General features: G+C 45.0%; 1 protein-coding gene across 2 annotated transcripts in view; it reads right to left on the reverse strand.

Annotated features, from left to right (window-relative positions):
- LOC126161884 (uncharacterized) overlaps window positions 1-12,262 on the reverse strand; it is a 31,155-nt gene that overhangs the window by 3,908 nt on the left and 14,985 nt on the right. For both annotated transcript variants that reach the window (XM_049918022.1, XM_049918021.1), the window contains 3 exons: window positions 8,499-8,716; window positions 6,030-6,347; window positions 2,277-2,357 (listed from right to left, as the gene is read on the reverse strand). In XM_049918022.1, coding sequence (XP_049773979.1) covers window positions 2,277-2,357; window positions 6,030-6,347; window positions 8,499-8,716 — 617 coding nt within the window. The remainder of the gene's footprint in view (window positions 1-2,276; window positions 2,358-6,029; window positions 6,348-8,498; window positions 8,717-12,262) is intronic.

Genomic DNA, 12,262 nt, shown 5'->3' on the forward strand with positions numbered 1-12,262 from the left:
GCACACAGTCAGAAGATCAAGAAGCTGGTGCGTGACAAACATCATTTAACTGCCTGAAAACCTGTCTAAATCTCAACTGGTTCGCGTCTTAGGATATTAATCGAGAAGTTGAACATTTAAAGAGTAGCAGTACGAAAAGGAGTATCGACAGTACGTTTGCAAGGTAATCTCTGAACAAGCTTTCGAAGGCGAAACATTAGGATTACAAAAGGAGTCGAGTTTTGGTTTTATGGCTGTGACGTCAACACCAAAATAAAGTTATCACAGCGGCTGGCAAACGACTTATACACCCAGAAAGATACAAAAGTCTCGATTTACTGTAAATGTGATCCAGTTTTTTTATGTCAGTGGCACTGTTCCTTTCGAGATTTTTTGCCGTAGGATCTTACAGCCCACCACCGTTACTGAGTAATGATTTTGAAAATTTCCCGAGAGGAAATTCGCAGAAAGAACCGCAGTTATAATAAGATGTACCATGGTTCACCATGGGAACGGGCCTGTCCATTCCTTTATGTCAGTTTGCACGTTCTGTCCAAAATTCAGATAATTGTCGCCCTCTAGCGATTCTGCTCACCAGACGTCGCTCCATGGGACTTTACCTGCTTCGAAAACTAAAATCAGTACTGAAAGGATGACTAAAAATTCGTCATGGGCACTTAAGATATTTCCAAAAGAAAAAGAAAACAATATTGCAGAAGACGTTTTACACGACAGCACGGCGAAACGGAATCATGACAGGGACAAGACTGTAGACAGAGGAGGGAGCCACTTGAAAAGACTTATTGATGATGTATGCTTGGTATAATTATAGCAAACCCTCCTGTCCTGCATTTTATTGCTCATCTAAGTAGCTTCAGAAAATGGCTCGCAACTAACACCCAAACTTTCAGAAGTCAGACACTAAGAGCGGTACCAAATGTTGTATGCCGAAAGAGTATCAACCAAAACTCCGATGTAGTTTGTACTATGTGCTGTCGTCTAGCAGAAAATGTGTAAACGTTCAATTAAAGGTAACAACAGAACTATGGACCACAGGAAAAGCACACTCTACGTAGTATCTATGGCTTCGGTGAGGAAGTTTGTAGAGCGTTCGATCGTCCTACCAAGGGTCTTGGGTTCATATCCCAATGATTACAAATTTTTTCACTGTATTATGGGTGAAAGTGTTGAATGGGACTATTTATACTGCTGTACGTGTGATGCAGTTGTTTATTTCTTCTACTGTTCCGATTGTTTATGTATATTCTGTGGAACTACAAATGCACTAGCTACTTCATCACGAGTGGTGTCTGTTCTGTCGCACATGTCCGGCAGAACACCACACCTGTCTATACACATGTACTCTATAGGTTTGCTACTTAAACGAACATTGCTACGAACTCTGAAAAGTCCTTTTACATGTCAGGAAAATTTTCTCCCATATAACAGTTTGACACGTAAACAGTTAAAACAAATCGTTATCGGTGGGATTTGAAAGCGGGACCCACGGTACAACGATCGTTCACACTACTAACTCACCCACGTGAGATCCGCAATACTATAACTCACAGATATGGCTTTACTGCGCTCCGTAGTTCTGCTGTTACTTTTAATTACCGTTTACGCATGTTCTACTCAACTACATCTCATAGCACGAACTAAATCGGTGTTTTACTTGATATTCTATCTACATGCAGCTTTTAGTACCGATCTAAATGTCCGACATCTGGAGGTTTGGGTGTAACTGTGACACAGCACTGTGCAAACAGCTGTCCGCTTTTAGCGAAGCATAACCAAATTCAGCTGAACAAATTGTAAAACTCACAACGCTAAGGCCACACAGGGGTGCTTTTTATCCAGTGGCTCGGTTAACTAGAATGAAGTTATAAAACGACGTGGAACACAAGCACCTCGTAGAAGATTTAAGTCAGTGTAACCAGCTGTGTGAGCTACACCACAATCGCTCTTACCACAGGAGCTAAGTTTGTTACAGTTGGCAACAAATAAACGGGAAGAAAACGAGTCTCGCTTTCGTACTATTACACGTATGGTTCAGTACTCCAACACAAAGCAAAATGGCCTGGAGTACTGTAAATTATGACAACCCGTCACGGTAGTCTTGGAAAATTTCAGTTTTCAAGCACTGTTAACAACTAATATGAGTATATTTCCTGTTTACAGTTGTTTAAGCACGCAGGGAGCCTTCAGACTTGAGAAAGTTTTAAGAAGGTAGTTCTCAGAACGATAGATTCCTTATCTTAATATCCAGTCAACTTTTATAATTTGGTTTTACTCACCATGCCGATATCCATCAGTATCCAGCTGATCAGTGGTATCAAGTTATCAGAGTTGACGATGATTCCGTTCTCCTCCTCTGCCTGGGGACAAGAAACAAAAGAGACACGTTAGCATCCCTGCAATCGACCCGCTTATCCTGAACTGAAAATCAGTGTTGAATAATTCTAGTAGAAAATTAAGGAGACGAGTCCAGGCTAAGTTGAAAGAAACAGAGGTTGTTGAGAGTTTCAAACGGAGCATTAGGCACCGATTCACTGAAAGAAGGAAAGGAATTGAGTAGAGTACTGTACATCTGTCCGAGATGTCTACAAGGGATGGTGTACCATTGACAGCCATGTAACACGGCGTAAGAACGGTGGTCATAAAGGGAGCCTAACCGAGAGGGAACGGAGACCACTGTCACGCGTCAAGGGGCCGAGTGGCCCACGATTGCGATAATCGGATGGCTGTACACATTCTCGAGCAGAGTGTGAGCAAGTGACTCGTGGCAGCAAAGCACAACGCAGGTAATGCTATGCAACACTGCACGAGCACGGAACGGGACGTTCTTACCCACTGTCGTGCGATGTTAGGTCGTGATGCAATGGCTGAACTCACGGATCGTAATTCAGAGGTGGTTTCTGATGAGGAAATGGAGACGCTGATATTGAGTAACTTGCAAACAGAGTAATTCAAAATGGAAAAAGAAGATACAGGAACAATAGGAGAAGTCACTGAATTCTCTTTGACGTCTGACTTAAGATAATCTGTTCAGCAACTACTTCCGTTTGGATCGGAGTGACTTACACGAGCCGGCCGCTGTGACGGAGCGGTTCTAGGCGCTTCAGTCTGGAACCGCGCTGCTGCGACGGTCGCAGGTTCCAATCCTGCCTGGGGCATGGATGTGTGTGATTCCTTAGGGTAGTTAGGTTTAAGTAGTTTAAGTCTGGGGGACTGATGACCTCAGATGTTAAGTCCCATAGTGCTTAGAGCCGTTTGAACCATTTTGAGTTACACGAGATTCAGCGTCCTGTGCAGAAATATTTTCTGAAGGTTTTACGTGGCATCTTCAGAAAGTAAGTTACACATGCTGTCCCGCGCGGAGGCCGTCGCACAACAATAACGGCATATTGTCAGGAGAGTGTGTGATCCCAGTTACCGGAAGAAGCAGTTCTGCTACGGCACACATAACAGGGGGATCAAAACGTTCGATTGAAATTTTCTGGCAATGGGAAACGTGCTGCAAAGTTAATAACCTGCCATAATAAGGCATTGCTTTCTGAAGTCCCCTCGTAATACCGAAAGTGGAAGAGAAGGAATCTGGCTATGTCCTTGAGGTAAGTTTTATTTACACTTCTTACAAAAAAACTTAATGTAGTTTTACTTATTCTCTTATATCATCCATTAGGAAAATAGAATTAAGTACTTAGTTTTAGAAAATTTAATTAGGAAAATTTTGAAGAACGTTTATGCGTAGAGCTCGACGTTCCACAGTTGAAATTGGAGGCACGACCATGGGGTTATTAAGAAGCGTGCAGGGTGAATCGCATTTCTCTGTAGAGTAAAAAGGAATCGTAGTTTACATCTGTCAGGACAGGCACAAGTCGCAACCAGTATTTTGTGTTGACTGTTTTCACTCTGTTTAACAGAAGAATCGTCTGAAACGGTGGAATTTACAGTTCAAATCGTTCAAATGGCTCTGAGCACTATGGGACTCAACTGCTGTGGTCATAAGTCCCCTAGAACTTAGAACTACTTAAACCTAACTAACCTAAAGACATTACACACGTCCATGCCCGAGGCACGATTCGAACCTGCGACTATAGCGGTCGTGCGGTTCCAGACTGTAGCGCCTTTAACCGCTCGGCCACTCCGGCCGGCATTACAGTTCAAAGTGGGTGGTTGACGACGTCGGAAATGTGCTTAGCCAACTACTTTGAACAGTAAATTTCACACTTTCAGACGAATCTCTTGTTAAAGTGAGCACAAACTGTCAACATAGTACAATGAGGTGACAAAGGTCATGGCATACCTTCTAAAATCGTGTCGGACTCCCTTCCGCCCGGAGTAGCGCAGCAGCTGGATGTGGCATAGACTCAAAAAGTCGTTGGAACTCCCCTGCAAAAATAGCCCGCATCTCGTGGTCGTGCGGTAGCGTTCTCGCTTCCCACGCCCGGGTTCCCGGGTTCGATTCCCGGCGGGGTCAGGGATTTTCTCTGCCTCGTGATGGCTGGGTGTTGTGTGCTGTCCTTAGGTTAGTTAGGTTTAAGTAGTTCTAAGTTCTAGGGGACTTATGACCACAGCAGTTGAGTCCCATAGTGCTCAGAGCCCCTGCAAAAATACTGAGCCATTTTGCCTCTATATCCGTCCATAATCGCTGAAGCGTTGCCTGTGCAGGATTCTGAGCACGAACTGACCTGTCGATTATACCTGATTAATGTTCGATGCGATTCTTGTCGGGCGATATGAGTAGTCATATAATTCGCTCTAACTCTCCAGAACGTTCTTCAAAATCATCGCGAACAATTTTGGCCCAGTGACATCGTGCATTGTCATCCATAAAAATTCCATAGTTTTTTGGGAACATGAAGTACTTGAATGTTTGTAATTGGAATCCACGTAGCCGATCATAGTCATTTCCAGTCAATGATCGGTTCAATTGGACCAGAAGACCCAATTAATTCCATTTAAACACAGTCCACACCATTATGGAGCCACCACCAACTTGCACAGTGCCTCGTTGACAACTTGGGTCCGTGGCTTCGTGGGGTTTGAGCCACACTAACACCCTACCATCAACTCTTACCAAATGGAATCACGACTCATCTGACCAGGCCACTGTTTTCCAGTCATTTAGAATGCAACCTATACAGTCACGATCCCAGGAGAGGCACCGCAGCGATGTCGTGCTATTAGTAAAGGCGCTCGCGTCGGTCGTCTCCTGCCCTAGCCCATTAACGCTAAATTTCGCCGCACCATCTTACTGGACACGTTCGCCGTACGTCCCATATTGGTTTCTGCGGTTATTTCACGCAGTGTTGCTTGCCTGTTAGCACAGAAAAGTCTACACAAACGCCGGTGCTCCCGCTCGTTAAATGAAGGCTGTCGGCCACAGCGTTGTCCGTGGTGAGAGGTAATGCCTGAAACGTGCTATCCTCGGTACTCTATTGACACTGTGGATCACAAAATATAAAATTTCCTGACGATTTCAGGAATGGAATGTCCCATACATCTAGCTCCCAATTACCATTCCGGTTTCAAAGTGTTAGTTCCCGTAGTGCGGCCATAATCACGACTGAAAACTTCTCACACGAATCACCTGTGGACTGACCTTTTATACTACCATACTACCATCACCTGTATATGTGCATAAGGCCATCGAATGGCTGTCGTCACCTCATAGTACATTGAATGCGACTTGTAGCTGTCCTTAACAACTTTAACAACAGTCGCTGTTTCCCCTGCACGCAATGCCTGCTCACGCTAAAAGAAGACTTGTAGCGTTGTGAGGCCTGGATTTCTCGGATTCCGGGAGGGATTCAGTTTTCCGAAACTACGCGAGGCGCGCAGTGCACTGTTTTCAACACCACAGGCGCAGACGCAACAAAGGCGCACTACTGCGCTGTTCTGCACTGTGCCTCAGCTCTCTACTTTGTTTAGAAAGAACCCTTTGGGTCACAAAATACATGCACTACTCCGCCTGGCCTAACACGAACGCCTGGTTAGATAGAAAGGACAGGTAGAGAGAAAGGAGGGAGCGGAGTAGTACTCACGATCTTGGTGGCGTCCTCGGCGGCGGTGGCGAGCAAGTCCAGCTTGTCGCACGGCAGGCGCGCCGACTGCATCCTGAGCAGCGTGGCGCGCACGCGCTCCGTGGCGGCGGGCGACATCGGCGGCGCGCCCAACCAGGCGGGCGACACGCCGACGCGCCGGTGCCGGCGCACCATGAGCGCCATGTCGCGCACGCAGCTCTCCCTCCACAGGCCCAGCATGGCGCGGTGATACAGCTCCTTGAACACCGGCTCGTACAGCAGCTTCTGCACGCACCGCTCCAACGCGTCCTCCTCCTCCTCGCTGCCGCCCGTGCCCAGCTGCGCAACAACAAAAAATGGTTCAAATGGCTCTGAGCACTATGGGACTAAACATCTATGGTCATCAGTCCCCCAGAACTTAGAACTACTTAAACCTAACTAACCTAAGGACAGCACACAACACCCAGCCATCACGAGGCAGAGAAAATCCCTGACCCCGCCGGGAATCGAACCCGGGAACCCGGGCGGCGCAACAACAGCCAGAGTTAAGACGAGGTGCACGTGCCGTACAGGAAGTCGACAGTATGCTAACACCAAAACCTCCAGATGTCACACTCTCATCGCTACCAAACACTGTGTCGAGAGTAGTTAGTGATGCGTGCTGTCGTCCAATAGAAGATGAATAAACGGTAAGTAAAAGCAACACCAGAACTACGGAGCAAAGGGAAACTGCGTCTGTGTGTCTAAATCTACATCAACATCTACATATATACTCCGCAATCCACCATACGGTGCGTGGCGGAGGGTACCTCGTATCACAACTAGCATCTTCTCTCCCTGTTCCGCTCCTAAACATAACGAGGGAAAAATGACTGCCTATATGCCCCTGTACGAGCCCTACTCTCTCTTATCTTATATTTGTGGTCTTTTCGCGAAATATAAGTTGGCGGCAGTAAAATTTTACTGCAGTCAGCCTCAAATGCTGATTCTCTAAATTTCCTCAGTAGCGATTCACGAAAAGAACGCCTGATTTCCTCTAGAGACTCCCACCCGAGCTCCTGAAGCATTTCCGTAACACTCGCGTGATGATCAAACCTACCAGTAACAAATCTAGCAGCCCGCCTCTGAATTGCTTCAACGTCCTCTCTCAATCCGAACTGATAGGGATCGAAAACACTCGAGCAGTACTCAAGAATAGGTCGTATTAGTGTTTTATAAGCGGTCTCCTTTACAGATGAACCACATCTTCCCAAAATTCTACCAGTGAACAGAAGACGACTATCCGCCTTCCCCACAACTGCCATTACATGCTTGTCCTACTTCATATCGCTCTGCAATGCTACGCCCAAATATTTAATCGACGTGACTGTGTCAAGAGCTACACTACTAATGGAGTATTCAAACATTACGGGATTCTTTTTCTTATTCATCTGCATTAATTTACATTTATCTATATTTAGAGTTAGCTGCCGTTCTTTACACCAATCACAAATCCTGTTCAAGTCATCTTGTACCCTCCTACAGCCACTCAACGACGACCCCTTTACGTACACCACAGCATCATCAGAAAAAAGCCGCACATTGCTATCCACCCTATCCTAAAGATCATTTATGTAGATACGAAACAACAGCGGACCTATCACACTTCACTGGGGTACTCCAGATGATACCCTCACCTCCGATGAACACTTACAATCGGGGAAAATATCTCTGCCAGATAAGTTGGTAGAGCGTCAGGTCGCTGTGCGAAAGGTCCCGAATCCGAAACCCACTAATGGCTTCTTTTAACAGATTACGCGTGAAAGTGTTGCACGGGAGAACATTTTTCTGCCATGCAAAATGACGTTTCGGTGTAGTAATGTTGTTTTGGTAGGCTGCTTCCGCGTCGTTAGTAGCAAAGCTACGGAGTCCATAGGTAAATAGGTGTTGTGTTATCTATACATGTATTCTATAGGTTTGCTACTTTCAACTAACGAAGTGAAAGCAGACTGCCAAAAGAACATTGATACAAACTCTGAAACGTCACTTTACCTGGCAGTTACCTTTCCAGTTCTGAGCACACAGTGACAACGAAAAGATGCCTAGGAAACAGCGTCTTCCGCCAAGTATGACAGCCTGGTGAGAGATTTCGCCTGATGTCGTGCGGACCACATAACATAACTGTCGTGCCTTTCCTTCGGCACGACAATTCTAGGATGCACTCTGCAGTAGCAATGAAGATGGTCCTGCAGCGTTTGTGATGGGAGCAGTTTGACCAACCACAATACAGCCCGCAATTGGTTCCCTTTGAGTATCATCTCTCCTCACATGTACCGCTGGCTATGAAGACAACTTTTTGGCACAGATAACGAGCTGCAGACCAGCGTAGAGAATTGGTGAAAATCTTTTCACATTGGTTTCCATTTCGCGACCGATCGGACCTTACTTTCCGAATAGCTCTGATAATAATAATAATAATAATAATAATACACGAATGGCTGAATCACTGACCTTGCGGGCGAGGTAGTTCCTGGTGGCGTTCATCTGGTCGCGCGTGTCGTCGAAGGCTGCCTTCCAGTCGCCGTCGGGCTGGAGCAGCGGCCTGCGCCGAATGGCTGCCACGAATGCGTGCACCTCCTTCGCCAGCTGACTGCGGCGGTTTCCGGCCAGGCGCATCACCCGCTTCTCCACCTCCTGCGCGCTGAAGCAGCGCCGCTTCCCGCCCCACCCTGAAACACGACGGCACGCGCCTCTTACAGGTACCAGTCTATGCATCCACACGATATTCATAAGGCATACCAATAGGGGGAAGGAAGAAACACCAAGAAATCAGTATACTTTATGGCTATGGCTCCAGTAGCTGCCCACACCACTGCAGAAAAACGCTATAGCTCGGTTCCAAGTCTCTCCAGCACGTATCATAAGTATTCCATTGATTAGCAACTGGCGTTAAGTGGTACAGAGTTATGTTAGAAATTATCCATATTTTCAAGATTATTTTCCTTGTACTGGCGAAATATCTTCTGAAAGTACATGAGCTGAATAGTACGTTGCATAGGGTCAACAAGCAGCCGTTGATGGCAGTCACCAACAACCAATTTCCGGAAAAAAATTCATTTAATCTAATGTCCAATATTTCGCGCACATTCCGCTACAAACTGAAAATTCATTCTCGAAAAAATCTACTAATCTGTAGCTAATCCATTTCTCCGCTTCTCCTTTCTTCCGGGATACCAATCCATCGAGGTGTGCAGGAGAACTTCTGTGCAGTTTGGAAGGTGGTATAGAACGGACTGTTGTTGGGGACTGGGAGGGGTGGGGTGTACTGTTTTGCCTGGGTAGCTCAGATGGTCGAGTATTTGTTTGCGAAAGATGTAGGTTCAGATTTCGAATTTTGGTCCAAGACACAGTTTCAGACTGCCAGGTAGTTTCAGTGCGAATAAAATTTTTCATAGGATCATCCGAAAGGAAGTATCTGTTTCTTGTCTTCTATTGATCCATGTTCTCAAACGAGAAACTTCTTTCTGCAATGTGTCCATAATAGTACCACTGATGTAGATATACTTCGCACGTTCTCTCATACCATTCAGTACATACGTATTTCTAGTGTGTAATACACGGTATCTTGTCAGTCGCATTGAATAAATAGTTAGACTCCTTTTTTTACCGCAACGTTTTGTGGTCAACGCTGTCATAGCTATAGTGAATGGTAACACCTGAAGTTCAGCATTCAAGACAGGCGGTTAATTGAAGGACGAGAAACAAAGAATATCTGCAAAGATTCGAAAAGGAATAGACTTTTCTCTGCGGCCGGGATTAAATACTCGTAACCGCAACTCGCCTTTCAGTCGGGTTCGATTGATTCCCGGCCGAGTCAGAGATTTTCTCCGCTCGGGGACTGGGTGTCGTATTGCCCTTACGGTCGTATCCTCATAATTGACTTTACACAAGTGATATGGCTTAATGGGATCTGCCAGAAAGACAATAAAAGAAAAGGAACCTCACCTTTCCCCAAACTGCGTTGTCAGGAAAACTGAGGAATCGGTAACTAGCACTGTTCCTAAATAAACATACACAGGCTTCTTCTTAAAGTCAGAGAAAGTAAAAATGTAAATTATTGGTCAAAAAATCAGTCAAACTAATAAAATTAAATGCCGGTGCTGGTACCATAGATGATAAGTATGGACAAAATATGCAACACCACGTACACAGAATTTTAAGAGTTTTAAGAGATAGGCAGAGAATGGAATCTCTCTCTCTCTCTCTCTCTCACACAAACACACACACACACACACACACACACACACACACACACACAGTGTGTGTGTGTGTGTGTCATTCGAGTATATTCCGAACAAGCTGTTAGAAAACGGAAACAATATTTCACCTTAAGTTCAGATGTGTCAGGACCACTGCTCTTGTCTAATAAGAACGTTAATAAGAAATGATTCGAAAACAAACTAAAAGACACCAGCCTAGATGTGTACATGTAAGTAAAATATTCATCTAACGTCTTCAGTGAGAACACATGAAGGTGAAAGAGTCGCTACTGGATTCATTTCGTGCAGTGTGGAGACATCACATATCATCAGGAGGTCTTTGCGAGATATTCAGCACATATGGCAACAAGCCAAGGATAGCATTCGCCATCTGTCTACTCCAGCAGCTATATTAGCAGCAGCGGATGTGTCGAGAGCTTACTCATCGCACTGAGAGCGGTAAGGATCAATTGTTCTCACTCGCGCTTAGTCACCACCAGGGACAAAGGCGCGGCAGTTATCTCTGGCCGACTATCAGTAGATGAGCCCCGCATACCCCAGGCGGTCCATTACAAGCCGACTGCTCCACGCCAGCACAGTGTCAGTGTGTGAAACGCAAGCAAGCTACGCCGCGCGTCGTCGGACCGTTGACCCACGCTGACTCAAGCAGGCGCTACGTTTATCTTACGCCCTGCTGCACGACTCTGTGCCCTCACAGTGAATTCACACTAACGTTATCTCAGCGCAGGCAAATAAGGGTTTACAATTTCACAGCTCGAATTACTGATGCGTAACTTACATCTATGCAACCTGCTGCACAGAGCTGCCATGTGGGCTGCGTAGCCTTCAGGCTCTTCTCATGAATGACTGCAGGAACATGGACTAGGTTAGTCTCCGTTTAAAATGTTCCTTACTATTGCAGCCCGAGAGTTTAGAAAAAATGTTTTCCTAGCATAATGACCTTGAATAACCATAGTTTCTGCCGTCTCAAACCGAACTTAAACTTTGAATGCTACGGAATCATACTTTCCGATGTAAGAGCCCTGTGTGTACTCAAGAAGAGTTACGCATTTTATATACCAAAATTTATCATAAACTAGTCAGTCAAATGGGTGGGTAAAATTCAACAAATTGGCTCAAAGAATTACGCAAAACAATGACAGAAACTCATTTACAAGCATACTGTGTACATTGTATAATTTCAGAGCACTAATGATGCAGTTGTCAAGTGTAAATAAAAAGCATCGGGTGTAAATACCCATCTTAAATTTATCGAGCAGTCAGAAAGTTATTAGAAAATGACACTGCAGAGAAAATATATTTACCTCGTATTGTGATTGTGATTATCGTTGGCCACTGATCTGCTGTGCGAAGATTGGGGAACCGGTTTCGGAGACAGTTGCGTCTTTTTCGTGAAATTTATTCATAGCCTGGGGTTTAGGGCACCAAAACCTGTTTTCACTCACTCACACACACACACACACACACACACACACACACACACTCAAATTACCCTCACGGAAATGGCCACATCTGTGCCAGCTCAACGTGTTTCCACTGAGTCTGCTGCTGGCTTTTCTATTGACATCAAGGCCAAAAAGTTCACTCAAAATAAATTACCTAGTTTTAATCTTCGCCTGCAGCTTAAAACACGGTCTGGAAGGTTTAGGAAGGACAAGTTTGTAGCTTGAACTGAAATTCTAAGGAAAGTGGTATAGGTGTAGTGGTAAGGAGGTACGTAACTGAATTTGAACCTAATTATTTCTGTCACAGATTTTACTCAAAATGGTATATTACCTATCATTATAAAGTTCTTCTGTACCTAAAAGACTATCACTTCATTAAGACACGAATACGGTCTGAATGCTTCACACTGGTAGAACAAGAAAGAGTAACTTAAAAAGCATCGCAATTAAAGTTGAAGAGTTATTTAAAGACCTTGTAAAGGCTATGCAAATTACGTTTAGAGCTGTTAAATGTAAATAGTGCTTTCTATACTTTTCTTCTTTTTTCCGT

The sequence above is a fragment of the Schistocerca cancellata genome, chromosome 2 (assembly GCF_023864275.1).
Source record: "Schistocerca cancellata isolate TAMUIC-IGC-003103 chromosome 2, iqSchCanc2.1, whole genome shotgun sequence".
Lineage (NCBI taxonomy): Eukaryota > Metazoa > Arthropoda > Insecta > Orthoptera > Acrididae > Schistocerca > Schistocerca cancellata.